Here is a 15,723-nt window from a genome sequence, read left to right on the forward strand (position 1 = left end):
CTACTGAAATGTGAGTAAAATGCATGGATTACACTGCATCTAACAAAATGCCTTGATAGGACTAATGTGACATGTTCAGGGTGCCAACCACACCTGTGAAATTCTCATTAAGGGACATGCACGTTTGTTAACTAAATAGGTTTTTGGACACACAGAAGGCCATGCTGGAAGCCCCACGCTTGCCTTAACGGACAGCACTTTTGCAAGAGTCAAATCCAAGATTTACAAGAGGAAAACACCTCAAGAATGGCTTGTAATAGCAGCCAATATGCTTCCTTCAATAATCATGATATCTACCCCTTAAGTTTCTCAGGCTAAGGGGCTTCACTAGCAATAATCAGAATCTGTGAAAAGAAGGAGGTTTGATAGCAGTCTGGGAAGTTTCCTACATGGCATGGGTTTCATTAGCCTTTATAGACCTACAAATACAAAATAGACCTACATAGCAGTAATTGTTCTTTACTAGCCAAAGGCTTCCATAACCGCTTGGGCAGTGATGCAACTGGTTAGCAATTCTAGGATCCAATAGCAGAGATGGGTTCCATGGGAGTTAACAGATTTACATTACTTTTGTAATTGCCTACCAGGCACCGCGGGATTCCCTAACAGTTTTAGGTTTCCCCTGCAATTATGTGCTTCTTAAAGTGGATCATGCTTAATCTGTAGCCATGTGCTTTTCAACGCATTACATGAACTGTAACAGCCATGCTTTGTCCCAGTGCTATGGGACAGGCCAAGAGTTACAACCCATCTCTTTAAAGACTACAATATTGTCTCCATATATTGCAACTTCTCAATATCACAACTGTCTCTAAAAATAACAGGCTTACTTAAAAGCCATGCAGTTCTATATTAAGTGAAAGAGCTAGTCCAAAAAGAGGTTCTCTTTCAAGAAATACTCTTAACAGTAAGAGATTCTCTAAAAATAGATTCTCTGAAATGTAAAATTTCCAACATGTCAGAGAGTCTCTGAAATGAAGGAGATTCTCTTAAAGAGCTCTAAAACATTGACTAAATGTGAGATACACTCTAAAATATAAGAGCTACTCTAAAACATAAGAGCTTCTCTAAAAAGCTAAGTGCTTCTCTAAAAAGCTAAGAGCTTCTTCAAAAAGCTAAGAGCTTCTCTAAAACAAAAGAGCTTCTCTAAAACATAAGAGCTTCTCTAAAACATAAGAGCTTCTCTAAAACATAAGAGCTTCTCCTAAACATAAGAGAGCTTCATTACAAATTAACATCATCTCAAAATCCTTGAACTTTTATAGAGTGCTTTACTAAACCTAACGTTCCACAAAATACAAGATTTTCAAAACTCTAAAAAGTAAGAGCTTCTCTACAATGTAAAGGTTTATTGAAATCATAGGAGTTTAGCTAAGAAGGCTCTAATTAAAACACTCTAAAAGTAAAAGCTCCTCTAAAACGTAAGAGCTTTAAAATGAAAGTAAGATTACCTCAAATTCAAGAAAATACATTCTATCAGAAATGGTCTAAAAATGAACAATCCTATACAACTTAAGAGTCTAGGAAACATAAAACATCCTCTACCAATAGAGAGTTTCTAACAAGCAAAAATTTGAAAAGTATCTAAAATTGGCAAACTTTTTTCATCTGAAAAATCGGTATTGGTTCAGAAAGCCCCGGCTTAGTATTGTGACGTGACAGAATGCTAATTGTCCAGTCCACTGACACTCCTTGCCACAGCCTGAGCAAGAGACATACACTGTCGAAATGTGCAGACCTCAAATTTCTGACATGTGCTCCTCAGACCTTTCATGTCTTGAGTGTGTGAGAACTGTTTGTTTAAAATGAAATGATATGCTCCAATAAGCACCGAGGAGTAGTAGTGGTAATAATCGACTTTACAAAAAAGCAAGAATTCCTCCACCATAAAACTTAGGCTTGTTCTGACTATTACCAACACATACAGTCATCAAGCCCACATGCAACATGACAAGTACAACTTTTTACACTGGTCAAGAAGCGCATGTTGATTTTTGTCTTGAATCTTCACTGTGACAAAGCTTTAAATAAAATTACATTTCCTTACGAATTACCCCCAATTTTCTCACCATTAGCCACTTTTTCAGAAACATCACATATAGCAAAAGTTTCCCAAGCACCAAGCAATTGCAGAATTTTTAATGAAGATGCATAGAAATGAAAGAGCAGTGCCCAACACACTGCAACTTGTACCTGGGATACCAAGACATTATTGCCTTTCTCCTCTGATAGTGGTCAAATCCATTAAAAATCTGTATTATTTAGAGTTGAGCAGTAATTGAAAACCAAACAATTCCTGGAGGAACTGTCGGATGAGAAGTGGAATATACCAGTGGAATTTTATTCCCCATACTACTCTTATGGTGCAGGAAATTCCATTGCTGATTTCTCCACCATATTTACCATTTCCTTGTGAAAGCAGAGAAACATCAATTGCCACTCAACTCTAACGGAGATCCTAAGAGCCTACCTAGTTTGTGAAAGTGGAAATCCTCCTCCCTGGCAGAGTTTTAACGGGTCTAACAGGGCCGGATTCTTTATCGGCCTGAACATATGCAAGGTAAAAACTATATACTGCAGTATTAGCAGGTGCAAACTGAACATTAAAAAGCATATTAACCTTGACATGATCAGGTAGAATTCTACTCAATGAAAAGAAACATTCAACTGCAAGTTATTTTGATCCATTAGCTGGGGTTTTGCTCCAAACTCCTTACTCTTTGAGCCAAACAAAAGGGTATTTAACAATGAGTAAAAATTCACATCAAGTTCAACAATCCCAGTTCCACACGGCCCAGCAATCACCGTAATGGCTGATCAAAAAACAGAATTAAAGACAATGCTGAAATTCACAGGAGAGCCTAACCATCTATTAAGGAGAATTTGGCAAGACATCAGGGTAGCACTGTGGCATACAACAGGTTAATGAAAAAGACTATGCTGGTCTTGTGTTATCCATTTCATTAAAGGTTTCCATATCCCTGATGTGCTTGAGGTTCCTGAAGAAGCTACGATTCAGGAGAATCAGAACACCCGCCACGGTACTACTGCTCAACATCAAAGTCACAGGCCAAGCGTACGATGGGAAATTCCTTTCCGCATATTTCGCGTGAGGCTATTGCTTTCATATGACCAATCTACACATCGGTCCAGCATTGTTTCATTTGCTTTGGACTGTGGGCAATGATCTGCCCGGTAGGCTGCATTTAAAGCAGGACTTGCTATTGCCTGAAAGAGGCAAGCTGATATGTAGCCGGTGCTTGGCCTAATGCAGGAAGGGTCCAGAAAAACATACACTGTGCTTTTACCAATGATTCCTATTGCAGGATGTGTGCAGGCTATTAGAAACTGCACTTGTCCTACTGCAGGAAGGGGTCCTGCTGCAACATACAAAGATCTCCTCTCCCACTGTAGCAAGAGAAAGGCTGTATCCCAATCTGCCAAACTGGGATTGCAGTTTTCCTACTGCTGAGGACAGACTGCCATTCACAGTGCACATTCAGATCCCAGACTGTCTCTGAATCCACAGGTTTTCATTTCCAGAATGAAATCAGCATGAAAATATACACAGCGTCTGTCATGGCTAGAAAACTCTTGGGCTTAAGCTCTTAGGGGTGAGGGCTACACACCTTACAGTGTTGGTGGTTCGCTTTCAGAAAGAATAGGCTGGAATTTCCATCTCAGGCTATTTTATTCCATCAACCTAGCCTACCCGGCCAATCCCCATCTTGGAACACTACCAGCCGCTTGTCTTATTGCTGAACTAACGCTCCTCAATGATGTGACTTAAAACAACCACATGGGCTAAGTGCTCCAATCTCTCAAAAAGTTTAGAAACTTTCTATAACACTACTTGACATTATTCACATTTGATTTTAAACAAGTTACACAATGTTTGTGCCGGTGGAAGGGACTGCGGTCAACAGAGGTTGGCTGAACCTCCACTGAATAAAGTAGGTCATTTTACCCACTACCTCTCCGCCTTTAAAGAACAGAAAATGGTTCATCAAAATGTGAACGGGCTTGAAACAAATAGATCTTTAGACAGTTTAAATGCAGTCAGTAAAAATAGAACTGTTTTTCAGAACTTACAACCCACAGGATTCAATCCAAACATTTGACCCAAAAAAATCAATTAGAGAATCATAATTGTCTTTTTCTCACAATGAAGGGTTCGGTCTTTAAAAATATGGACAATGTAGGAAAATGTTTATGGAATGACTCTTGACCCAAAAAAATAGTAAACAAGATTTAAAAGGTAGGAGGAATCGGGTATGTCCAGTGTCTCTTCAAGATGCCAGCCCTTTTCTGTAGCAAAAAAAGCCCTTGTTAGGTTGATGACTCTGCTGACCTCTTAGAACTTTGCCTGGTCTCTTCTTCAAAGTTATTATTTTACAATCTCCAAGTTGTGGTGCCCGGCTTTTCCTCTTTTAGGCAGGATTTCAACAAAAATTTGCACTTGTATACCTAGAATAAGGGCTTTCAGGAAATATTCTTCCAAGAGTATTGGGTGTGAAAACAGAAATGTGTCTGCCCCATTTGTCGGTGACGCTTCTAGTCAAACATTCCGCCAGTAGCAAACACAACCAAGGTGAACGATAAACAAGCAAGTCAGACTTGGCTTTCACACATGTTGAAAAAAAAGAGTTGGGGCAAGACAGAGTGCTAAACGTGAGATTAGCTCAATCCTGGAGACATCCATGCATGGCAACTCTAAGAACATCTTTTAAAGCAACACAAGGATATATTAACTCGGTGGAGAAAGCTCAATGTGCCAACACGTCCATTCACAGGTGAGCCCTCAAAACTGAAATGTGAAAAGGGAATCCATTACAGCCAAAAGAGCATGGGCAGTCGCAGGAAACACATCAAAGCCGATCTGGGAAGCATGTCTTCTGAGACAAGAGCTCTGGCGTCTTGATGTACCCACCCCAAGGTTCAACTAGGGAGAAGTGGGTCATCTTTGAACCCCATGATTGCTGGCGTATTAAATTGCTCATGTTTAGACTTTATTTTGGGAAAGGGACTCCTGGCACATAAGAGTTTGGCAGGTTTGACTATCCAAGTCAAGGTTTAACACGTGAAGAGGAAACATCTGACAACAGCTGGAGCTAACAATGATCTTTGGTGCACTGATTGCTGGCACATGTAGCAATGACTTTTTGACTACACAAGAAAGTTTACATTTGCAAAAGGGACATCAGACACCAAAGGCATTGTAATGCTCATTTTCATACTGGAATCAGGAGTTATGGTGGAAAAACAGACTTTGGCATATGAATATTTCCACTTTGAATTGAAAAGTCACAGGTCACCATGGTGAACAAGCACTGGAGACCCCAGCAAGAAAATGTTAAACTGCCATTGTGAGGACTGATCATGAAAAGTGACTTCAGACACACACATCATTAGCCCAATTGTTCTTGTGTTGACCATCTCCAGACACAAGGGGCTTATTCAAGTGGTGGGAGAAGATATGTAAAGACATTCAGTAGTTTAGCAGCAGGTAACCTAACCCATGATGTGTAAACAAATGCGAGGAAGGATGAATGACCAGCTGAAACACTGATATGACACTACTCTGTTCATCATCATCTTTGGAACACACTGGAATGGCATTTTCCCACAAGGCAAGCCTTGCATCGAGCAGGAGCGATCAGGGGAAGAGTGGCGCTACCCAGTGAATTGTGTTCTGGGGGCCCAATTTTCACAAGGACTTTGGATAAAACATTGACTGACCCATTTGCGTTGATGACTTCTGGCCTTTTTGGCCTGGTCTAACTGGGAAAAGGACAATGGAACCATTCACTCCCACCTTTGGAAGGCTCTACTTCCACCAATATCATATATCCCAGAACTACTTAGGTGCTGCTGCTATTTTAACCCCTTGCGTGCTCAGGACGGCCCCTGGCCGTCTTGAGTCACGCTGGGCGTGTGCGCAGCATTGCCGGGGGCCTTCCGAACGCCGCTGATTCCCCTGCCCGGCGCGAATTCCGCACCTGCGCTGGAGAATTAGTGGGCGGAGTTCGGACGACCTCCGGTCGTCCTGCGCACACGCCCAGCGTGACTGTCTGCCGATAGCGCGACTCATACAAGCACTAGGGATGGAATTGAAATGTATGCTGAGAGCACAAGTGACACTAGTGATAGAATGTAAAATTCTTATGAGAGCACGAGTGACACTAGCATTGGGAATGAAATGGAAATGTCTGCTGAGAACGTGAGTGACAGCCCGGCACTGGGAGGTGGAGGGGAATGGAAATATCTGCTGAGAACGCGACTGACCTTTGCACTGGGGTTAGAATTGGAATGTCTGCCAAGCTCGCGAGTGACACCCTAGTACTGGGCATGGAATGAAAATGTCTGCTGATCAAGTGTTGTGGGTGTTGGCGGGTGAAAGAAACACTGCCTCCTTCGAGTACTCTCTGTGCTCAGCACTGGAAATGCCTAAAAAAAAAGCGAAGCTAGCTGCCTCCTGAGCACTCGTGGCATGCCCAGCAGGCAACAGTGAGCTCTGGGTGAAAGAGAGAGAAACAGTGTCTTGAGGGCATTCAATGCAAGCTCTACTGGTGGTCAAGACTGTCAGATGAGAGATAGCGCCAGTCTCCTCTTACGTGGAGGGATGTGTTCGATACAGCTTTAGGTAAGAGACCTCCTCGATCTCACACAGATCTCAGGGATGTTAAATATTATTTAACTATAAGAGAGGTTCTATGCCTTCTGTGAACCTGGGGGATGCTTTCAGTGATAAGAGTGGCCGTGTGATGAAAACTGGAAAGTGACCCCACTAACAATCTCCAACTCACATCTTTTCCGTTTGCACGGCTAGGCACACATAACATCATGCTGCCTGCTAAAAGAAAGTATTCTGCCTGGAACCGGTGGCACCGCTACAGCACAGTATTCCATCCAATACTCACTGTGCCCTCAATGACAACCACCGAGCGGGCTCAGAAGGACACCAATCAATGCGCCCATGGAAATCTTGGTCCCCGTTGGCGAGCATGCAACAGGTGCTTCCAGATCTGGGGTGGTGGTGCCAATGACACCTCAAAACATCCACTGGAGCGGCATTCCACTTAGAGCACCAACCGGTATTCACACAAACAGTCCACGGCCTGCAGGCCTCATGATGAAAGGCCTCTCACCCAACTCTATGGGACCTACAAAGTCTCTTTATGTAAGGTATTTAGTAGCCCTTGAAGTAAGCCCTGTATACATAAGAAGACAACAGTTCCTTTCCCACAGGGATCGACTGTCACAAAATAGCATGTGGTTCAGCAAATGTCACACAACTAAGTTGGGTTGGGAGATGGAGCTAGCCTCATCTGACTTTGCAATGTAAGCAGCTTGCAGTTGTCTTTTTTAAGCCAGAGACACATTTTTTTTTACAAAAGTAGGGAAATCGCCTCCTTTCCAACACCAACAAAAAGAAAACAAAACCAGTTTGTTTGTAAGAGGCAGCCAAAAAATTCAGGATTGCAATTCAGTCAAGGCCTTAAGTTCATTAACTGATGACATTGTTTTTTCCTTTAGGTAAACTTTGGCAAGAAGTAATTACAATACATGGGCTGATGATTGTCAGGGTTCTGGAGTAGGGCTGCTCTCCATTCCTGGTCATTCTTGGTTTTTGGAGGCGCTTGTACAAGGCTTCTTCACCTCCCAGGGTCACTTGAAAGCAAACAGCAGGAATATGCTGAATATAATGTCAATTGGCACAAACAAGACACAGGTGCCTGGTCTGGTATTCCTTGAAACATCTACATTTAAACCAAAGTCCAAGAAAATGCACATTCAAATGTGTCAATATGAATTAAGAAGAAAAGGTCCAGGAAACACAGTCATCGAGTGTAACCAAACATATTAATGTCAACTTCGAATCACACAATAAAAAAAAAGTATTGTTAAAAATGGTACTGCCCGGCCTGCTGAAGCATAATTGTAGTAATTTTCTTAGGATACTTTTGGCAGCTATCTTGGCTTTACACCAATGTCTATCGCTGAAACAACCATTCTCAATTAAATTCACCAGAACCATATAGACTACTGAAAGTGTTATACAGGTGTAAAAAAAACAAGAATAGGAAAAGTGAACTTCAACTATCATCAATTGTTGGTTTGGTATTGGGTTATTCCTTTGGTCCCTACGAGAATTTCTCGCAAACATGTTACACTCAAACATGCCACCAAAGGCAAATCTCCTTCACAGAAAGTGATCTTTGATGAAATGTGCCAGCAAGGTATGTCATCCAGAGGAAAACATATTGAGAAAGTGGTGTGAAAGTATCAAAGAAAGTGGGAGGGTATAGAAGTTCCTCAAACACAACGGATATTGCAGACTCCTTCCAACCAGGATTGTGGCCGATGTAAGGTCTATAGTTTTATGGTGGGAAGTTTCGGGGAAGGTAACTTTGGCTGATGGATGGTGTCTGGTGAAAAAGTTACCTAAAGGTACTGGTGCGTTGTTCTTCAAAAGCTTGATAGACCCTTCAATTTACCGCACTGGCAGCGGAAGCCTCAAATCTGAGACTGAATAATGCCCTGGAAGAAGGCAAGGAACTCCATTGGAAAGATCTGGTTGAGTCTGCAGTCCTCATTTCAGTCTGTTTCTCCCTCATCTCAGATGTGGGAGGAGTTCTTTTAAAAGGAATACTCTTGCATTGACTCAGTTAACCTGCCCTTGTGCTTGAACAAGAAAATTAACCGCCACCCCTTTTCAGATTCCCAAAATAACTTCTTAAGCTCTGGCTGAGGTCTATGAATGTGACGCTAGAACGGTGTCACGTGTGAAAGTTGGGCTGAACTAAAATAAGGTTACCATTTTCCTATTAAAAAAGGAACAGATTTAATATTATCACACTTCGCTGCTGTGAGAGAACCTTATGGATTTGATCTGTTGATTGCTTTTCTATTCTTCTTGGCCACAACTATGTTGTTCCCTTTCCCAGTCTTTGCAGCACGTGCAACCTTCACATTCTCCTTTCTATGGTTATGTCAATGGGTTTCGAAGGAAAACAAGAAGCAAAATGGAACCAAACCCACCATGTGGATGCAGGTTCCCACCACCACACAATACCAATACTGATCACCCCACTGGAAAAGAAATGTGGGGCAAATTCATCACCTTCTTGCTAATCTACATAACAGATGTTTTATGTTTTTTTTCCCGTAGAAACATGGAGACAAGAGATCTGATGTTATGAAGTAATCTGGATAGATTAAAGCTCTACAAACTTATAAGCGAGTAAAGGAAGTACTCAAGAAAAATTACTTTCTGACTGTCCCTTGCTTTATAAAGTTTTAGTACTTATGCGGAAGGCTCATGAAGAAAGAGATTAAATCAAACCCGCTCATGTGACTGCTGAGAAGGGAAGATGGCAAAAAAAAGCTGATTACCTAACTAATTGATATGCACCTTTGTTTGTGTTCTTCCACCAATTTGAATTTGTAGGGCCCTCCAGACCAAATGGGCATTAAAGCATTGTCAGAACAGATGCGACTAAAGACATGTGGAGGACTGACACGCTGGAGATGGTAAATATACAGAATATCAATCAGGAATCTCATTTAGAACAGGATCTATTTCAGAGATCTCTTGGACTCTCCTTCTGTGAGCCACAATTTGGAAGGCTTACGTAAGGAAGGCTTACGTAGGAAGCATGTGCAGCTCATGGAGCAACGCTTGGTATCTGGTATGAAAAACTAAATTTGGGCGTAGTGGAAGGTGCACGCCGGGTGAGAGGTGAGGAACTGAATTGTTTGCAGTGCCCTTGGGCAGTGGGCTGTAGGAACCCAACTGTGAGCCAATAAGGGCACATGCAACGGTGGATCAGTCGTTCCTGAACTTTGTGGAGTTGAGGCTCCTCAGCAAATTTTGAAAATAGGGATGTCTTCCAATCCTTTCATTTAGCTGAACTTCCATCCACTGACAAGCTGTGGAAACCATGACTTCTAACTCTGTTGGCCTGAAAAAATAAACTATTTATGTAAATACCTTAATTTTCTAACCATTGAGTCATGTTTGCTACTGTTTGCTCCAAGACTGGATTTTGACGGGGAAAGCCTCGAGATAATCTGTACCTTTGTTAACAGAATTGTTCATCCAAAAAACACCTGTGCACGGTCTGCAACAAACTGCAATTCCACCTCCAACTTACGAAGGTCATGCAGTGGAACAAAAAAAATGGGGACGGCATGAACCCTTGTGTTCGCTGCACACAACAGTTGTAGAATCCAACACAACCCCAGCTATCGCGAGGAAAAGCGGTCAATGAGAAGGTATTTCATTGCAATGATCAAACATGTGCACACCGTCTGAGAGCGTTCACGGATGACGCAAGTGTTCCAGAGGGATGGACGCTGCAGAGAGATCTCAGTATGAAAAAAGTACCATCATTAGAAACCAAAAATAATGCTTCTCTTTAGCAAGGACAAATATCCATCAATGTGTAAGATCAAAATGTCCCTCATTGGACACTCATTAAAACACAAAAATACTCCTCCCTGATGGCAAAATCATCTTACTAAATAGATATAATTTGACAGAGATGTTTCACAAAAGCATTCTAGAAAAAAAGCCCTGGGAGACTGTCTGCATGTTGTTGTTAAAAGAATGATGTATATGATGCATAGGATACAGATGACGCTGCAAGGCATGCTTCCTGGGCTTGGCTTTACCACCTACTTCCTTCCTTATACCAATATAGTTTATGGTCCTTCATCCGGTGCCTCTTCTGAACGGTTTGAAAGATTACACTGCCCTCAAAACACACTTCTTTTCTCAGTGAGTAACAGATTACATTCAGTTTGCATGTGGTCTAGCAGGCATCACAACCGAAGAAATGTTGATAGCACATTTCTGTTGCTAGAATTCTAACTGCTATTACATCCCGTAAAGTCTACAGAGGCAGGCGACCCTTGCTGAACAAAATCACTGCATGCACAATGTTCATGAGATATTGCGGTGTAAAAACAAGAAAAGGGTAGGCCAATCGCAATACGGTTTACCTGGAAGTCATTGCTTTAAAAGTGAGTAGGGCACTGATCAAACTGCAGAACTTAGCTTCATTGTGAAGATTTGAGTAGTTACACGACTTGCAAGGATTTCATTATAGTCTTAGGTGAGTTGTGATTAAAGGCCGCTACACGGATGACCACACTTCTGAACCCAGTAGATGGGCATTGCGACTCACCCAAGAATTAGGAGGATTGGGATTGGTCAAGGTTGGAGAAAATTGTGGAGTCACTAAAGAGAGCAAGGGGCTGTCAAAGCCTAAAGAGGTTAGATATGAGCTAGCCCTCATCTGATGCAGCATAAGGAACCCAAAAGACTGCTTCAGGCCATATTTAACTAATAAAGTTACAGTATTCTGCCAATGCAAACACATTCATCCACCTCAGAAAACAGACACACGCATCCGTTAGAGACCACATTGCAAACACACTGCAGTAAACAAACAGAGAAGAATGTCTTAATCATTGTACGCAATGTAGAGCAAAACAACGTGGATTAACAGATTCAGTTAAAAATGGTGGGCATGGCTCTTTTCCTTAGTTCCAAAACATTGATGAAAAAAAACTTTCTGTCTTGCTCGGTCGGCTTAATTGGATTCAACAACAAGAAAGCTTTTATATTCTTTTCTTTAAAAAATGATCTTAAAAATCTAAATGAAGACTAAGGTTCTGTGGACTTTCATACTGGGACTCGAGTGTTCCAGTCTCCCCCTGGTCAGGATTCCACCTCAACCCCAATAAACCCTTCTTTTTAAAGCAATTCTCCTCTAAAAAAATAAACTCCGGAAACTTCGGAAGTGGAGAAGAGCAGGTGGGGCAGAGGTGTGCAAAAGAGACCCCCACACAGCTTGAATCTTGAAAAACTATTCTCAGCTGTTGATCACCATGATCCAGGTCTAAGGAGGCCCAAACCAGAATTTAAATGTCTATCCCCATGGCTCTGATCGTTCAGAGAAATAAAACGTCAGAAACAAAGGGCAGACGCAGAATGTTAATTCTGATAGAGTACCATAATTCACAATATGACCACTCTATTCCACCTGTTGTTCGAATCGTCAACAAGGATTTGCTTCCCTTTTCTATCCCGATCTTCTCTGCAGACCACGTTCAGAAAGAAAATGCCTTTGCCCAGCTTCCAGCAGAAACCATTCCATGACTGGGCGGACGTCTTCAGGCCGGTCTCGCTGGAACTCTGCATGGCAAGAAATATGCTACCCTCCTTGGTGAGGAGCTTTCAAAACATCATAGGACTAAGATGCTGCGTTCTTCTCAGCCCTGGGACGCTGGTCCCTTCCGGCAGAGGAGAGACCGTGGACGGCCCAGCTCGGCCGCTGCTGGCCCTGCTGTCGTTCCGAAGGGACAGCAAGAGAGAGATAGGAGCTGCAGATGAGGTTCCTCTGTGCGGTTACGGCTTCTGCGGGCCAGGGGACAACACCACGGGAGTGGACAGTCCATCGACGCTCAGCGTAGGGATGTGGATTTGATTGTTGCCATTTGTTGGAAACTGGGTGAAGAAAAGAGACAAAGGTAGACAATTAAACAAACAATTAGAGCCTTTCTTCCAAAGAAGGTAAAGAAAATAATGCCAGGTTATCAGTCATGGTTTACGATTTGCAAAACACAGTCAGAACTTTAAGTCTCTACTCAAACAAGGACTTCATCAGACACGGCTGTAGCGTTCACTGATTTTACAGTCTTAAAAATGCTCAATTCTCTGACCAACTGAATAATAATTTATCACTGATCGAGGATGTATTGATCACTCTGTGAAAGCCTTTGGAAAGTGGCCCAAGTGAAGCTGGGAAAAGCACCAGGAATAGGAGCAATCGGCAGTGCTTTTGGAGTCAATTTTTGGGGAATACATAGTCATGGAGAGTCAAGCAACACAGAGTTGCAGTTACCAGATATTGCAATATTAACAGGAAGCCCTTGGCTACCCCAAGAGCAGAGGCCATGTCTGGAAGTGCGGGAGAACATGACCTCTAACTTGATGTCTTTAGACTAGCAACCATACTTCTGGTTCACCAGCCTTACAATAATAAAAAGTCAGTAAAGACAGCAAAATATAATGCAATGGACCAAGAAGGATCTGCAAACTTAAGAGGAAACAGAGAGAGAAATAAGCAGACTAGACTGATGTGTGGTTCTTATGCACTATTCCATTGAATGCCATGTTCAAACGATAAAGAAGCGGATAAAGGCTGGGAAGAAAAATGAAAATGAGGAGAAATCAAAGACGTAGACTGAAGTTTTAAGGACCATCAGAAAGAAAGAAGGAGAGAGACAGCTTAAAAAGTAGGAGACGGCAGGAAGACTGGGAATACAGATAAGAGCTGCAGCAAAAATTAAAAGCGCCTGATAAGTTAGGTGGTACAAATTGGGTGCTAACAAGTAAGTCATACTATTATACCAAGTGAAGACATTTATAAGGCTTTCTAGGGGGTTTGAAACATTTTTCATTCACATCAACTATGAGGAATGCACCAGATTATTTTCTTCAGCAATTATGCCAAGAAATCCAGCAGTAATTGCAAAATAAAATAGTTTAAAAAAATTAAAACCTCTTTGATTGTATGTAAGCAAAGTAAAATGTTAAAGAACATTTAAAAATAATTAATCCAGCAGTAATCAAAGCAGAGAGGAACCCATCACCCATGTTCAACCCCCTGCATTGTTCCTGAAAAGGCAGGCACTTACTGAACTAAAACTTCAAGAAGACAAAGCAGCGGACCACAGAGAGCCGCACCTTTCCTGTATTTCAATGTCGCTGGATATCGACAATTTGATTTTTATCTGTGTGCACTCACCACAAGTACCTGCTGTCAAGATGCAACCTTTTGGTCAAAGACATATGAAAATCCACAGTAGAAGTGCACCACAATCAATATTAACACCAAGAAAAGAAATTCCCAATTTAAACTCTACAATCTTGTGAATTCTTCATTTTATTTTTATTCTTAAACGTGTCAGATATTACAGTGATAACAGCCAACATATTTCGTCCATAACAACTGACTTTTTCAGGGCTCAATTTGAGTCATTTTTCTTAAGGGCACTTTTATTTTGTGCTGTTAGGTGTCATTTGAGGGCATTTTGGCCCAAACCACTCACGTGGTAAACATCACATGGCGGTACACAGAGGCTGAGTGATAGACCCTTTTGGAGGCTAGAACAATACAATCCATCTGCATTGGGTATGTTGAGGTTAACCCAGATTTGGTTTAGCGTCCTGCTGGATCTAGTATGGTGTACACCTCAGAGCCAGGTGTTGAATTCGCTTAGTTGATGCTTATGGCAAATACTATTATATTTGTTATCGCCAGGTACCAAATACGGGGCGAACAGCTCAATCGCCCCGTATTTGGTACCTGGCGATATAACATATTCTGTATTGCTGAGCGCGGGGATTGAACGATAAACCATCCCTGTACGGTTGAGATCAGTAAAATAATTGTGGTATGTATTGGGTTTTTAATGAATTAATGCACTCAGAGACGTGGTGAAATGCCCACTTGGACTATCAACGTGTGGGGCCGCTCTTTGGGGTTGTATTGGGGTATGGATACTTTTTGATATGACCATGTGGCATTGAGGTCTTAAATTGCCCTTTTTGTTATCATCACATTGGATTCTAACATTAGGAAAGTTTAGGTGAACAGGATGCAATCTTTGTCATATTCCCATTTCCTTTCTCCATTTGTTCTATTAATTTTGATTCTCTTCCTCTGTCTTTTTTGCTTCTCAGTTATTTTGTTATGGCATTGCTTCGGAATACTAATGTAATTAGGGTACTACATACCATTGAGACGAGTAATGATGAATCAGAAATGAAGTGGATGTGATCTTTCTCATATCCTCTGTGTATGGTTATCTTGTTTCAACAATAATGAGAGGGAATAACGTACCATGTATTGTGATACAAAACCTTTTGGTGACTCGCAGCGTTTGTGCAATATGTTTTTTTAAGTCTCTCCAAGTACACTAGGCCCTTGGTCATGTATCAGGTTACCATGAAGTTTAACCACATTTATACATTTTACTTGTTTTTAACTTGTGTGGTATGTAATGTTTGTTTGTTCTTAATGTCTGTTAGTATTTATTGTATAAAAGGGGGTATCTGTCATTGAGAAAAAAAATATTTTTGGATTTTTGTTGTCTGTTTGAGGATAATTATTTGTTATTTTTTGTTCTTTTGTATTGGCCATGTATGAACTCAGCTTGATTAATAGCGTGTCCTGTGGTGTTATGTTTGTATTTAGGTGTTGTTTGCATTTATTGCATTACAGCCCTGAAGAAGTCCAATGTTATGACCGAAACACATTCGCTGTCTTAGCTGTAACTTGCCGAACTAAAAAGGGGAACCTAGAAAGCAGGGAGGCCCATCTCAGTAGCTCTAAGGGTGACGATCTTGTGCGTCAGTTCTGAAAGGGAGCTAGCGTGGGGGACTGAGGGATTCTACTGTTTCGAGCAATGAAGACACGGTGATAGGTCAGGAACACATAAGGAACCAACCAAACAAGTGTAACCTGATGAAGGTAATGTTAGAGGCTTACAGGTGTCAAAACCAAGCGCTGCTTTGGGCTCGATGAAAACATGGGTTAAAGGCCTAGGCCCTGCAGTAGTGAGTGCCCGACAGAGCAAAAAACTACTGCACAACAAGAAGGCTAGTAGCAGAGGTTGAGCTTTTGCCAAGGGATATTGTGTGGAGGA

The 15,723-nt window shown here is 41.7% G+C and overlaps 1 protein-coding gene across 1 annotated transcript in view; it reads right to left on the reverse strand.

Moving 5' to 3' along the window:
• Positions 1-11,204: 11,204 nt before the first annotated feature.
• The window catches only part of ELK1 (ETS transcription factor ELK1), a 171,177-nt gene continuing 166,658 nt past the window's right edge, over positions 11,205-15,723 (reverse strand). The window contains exon 6 of the mRNA XM_078664780.1: positions 11,205-12,517. Within this exon, the coding sequence (XP_078520906.1) occupies positions 12,419-12,517 (99 nt within the window). The 3' untranslated portion in view covers positions 11,205-12,418. The remainder of the gene's footprint in view (positions 12,518-15,723) is intronic.

The sequence above is a fragment of the Lissotriton helveticus genome, chromosome 10 (genome assembly GCF_964261635.1).
Source record: "Lissotriton helveticus chromosome 10, aLisHel1.1, whole genome shotgun sequence".
Classification (NCBI taxonomy): domain Eukaryota; kingdom Metazoa; phylum Chordata; class Amphibia; order Caudata; family Salamandridae; genus Lissotriton; species Lissotriton helveticus.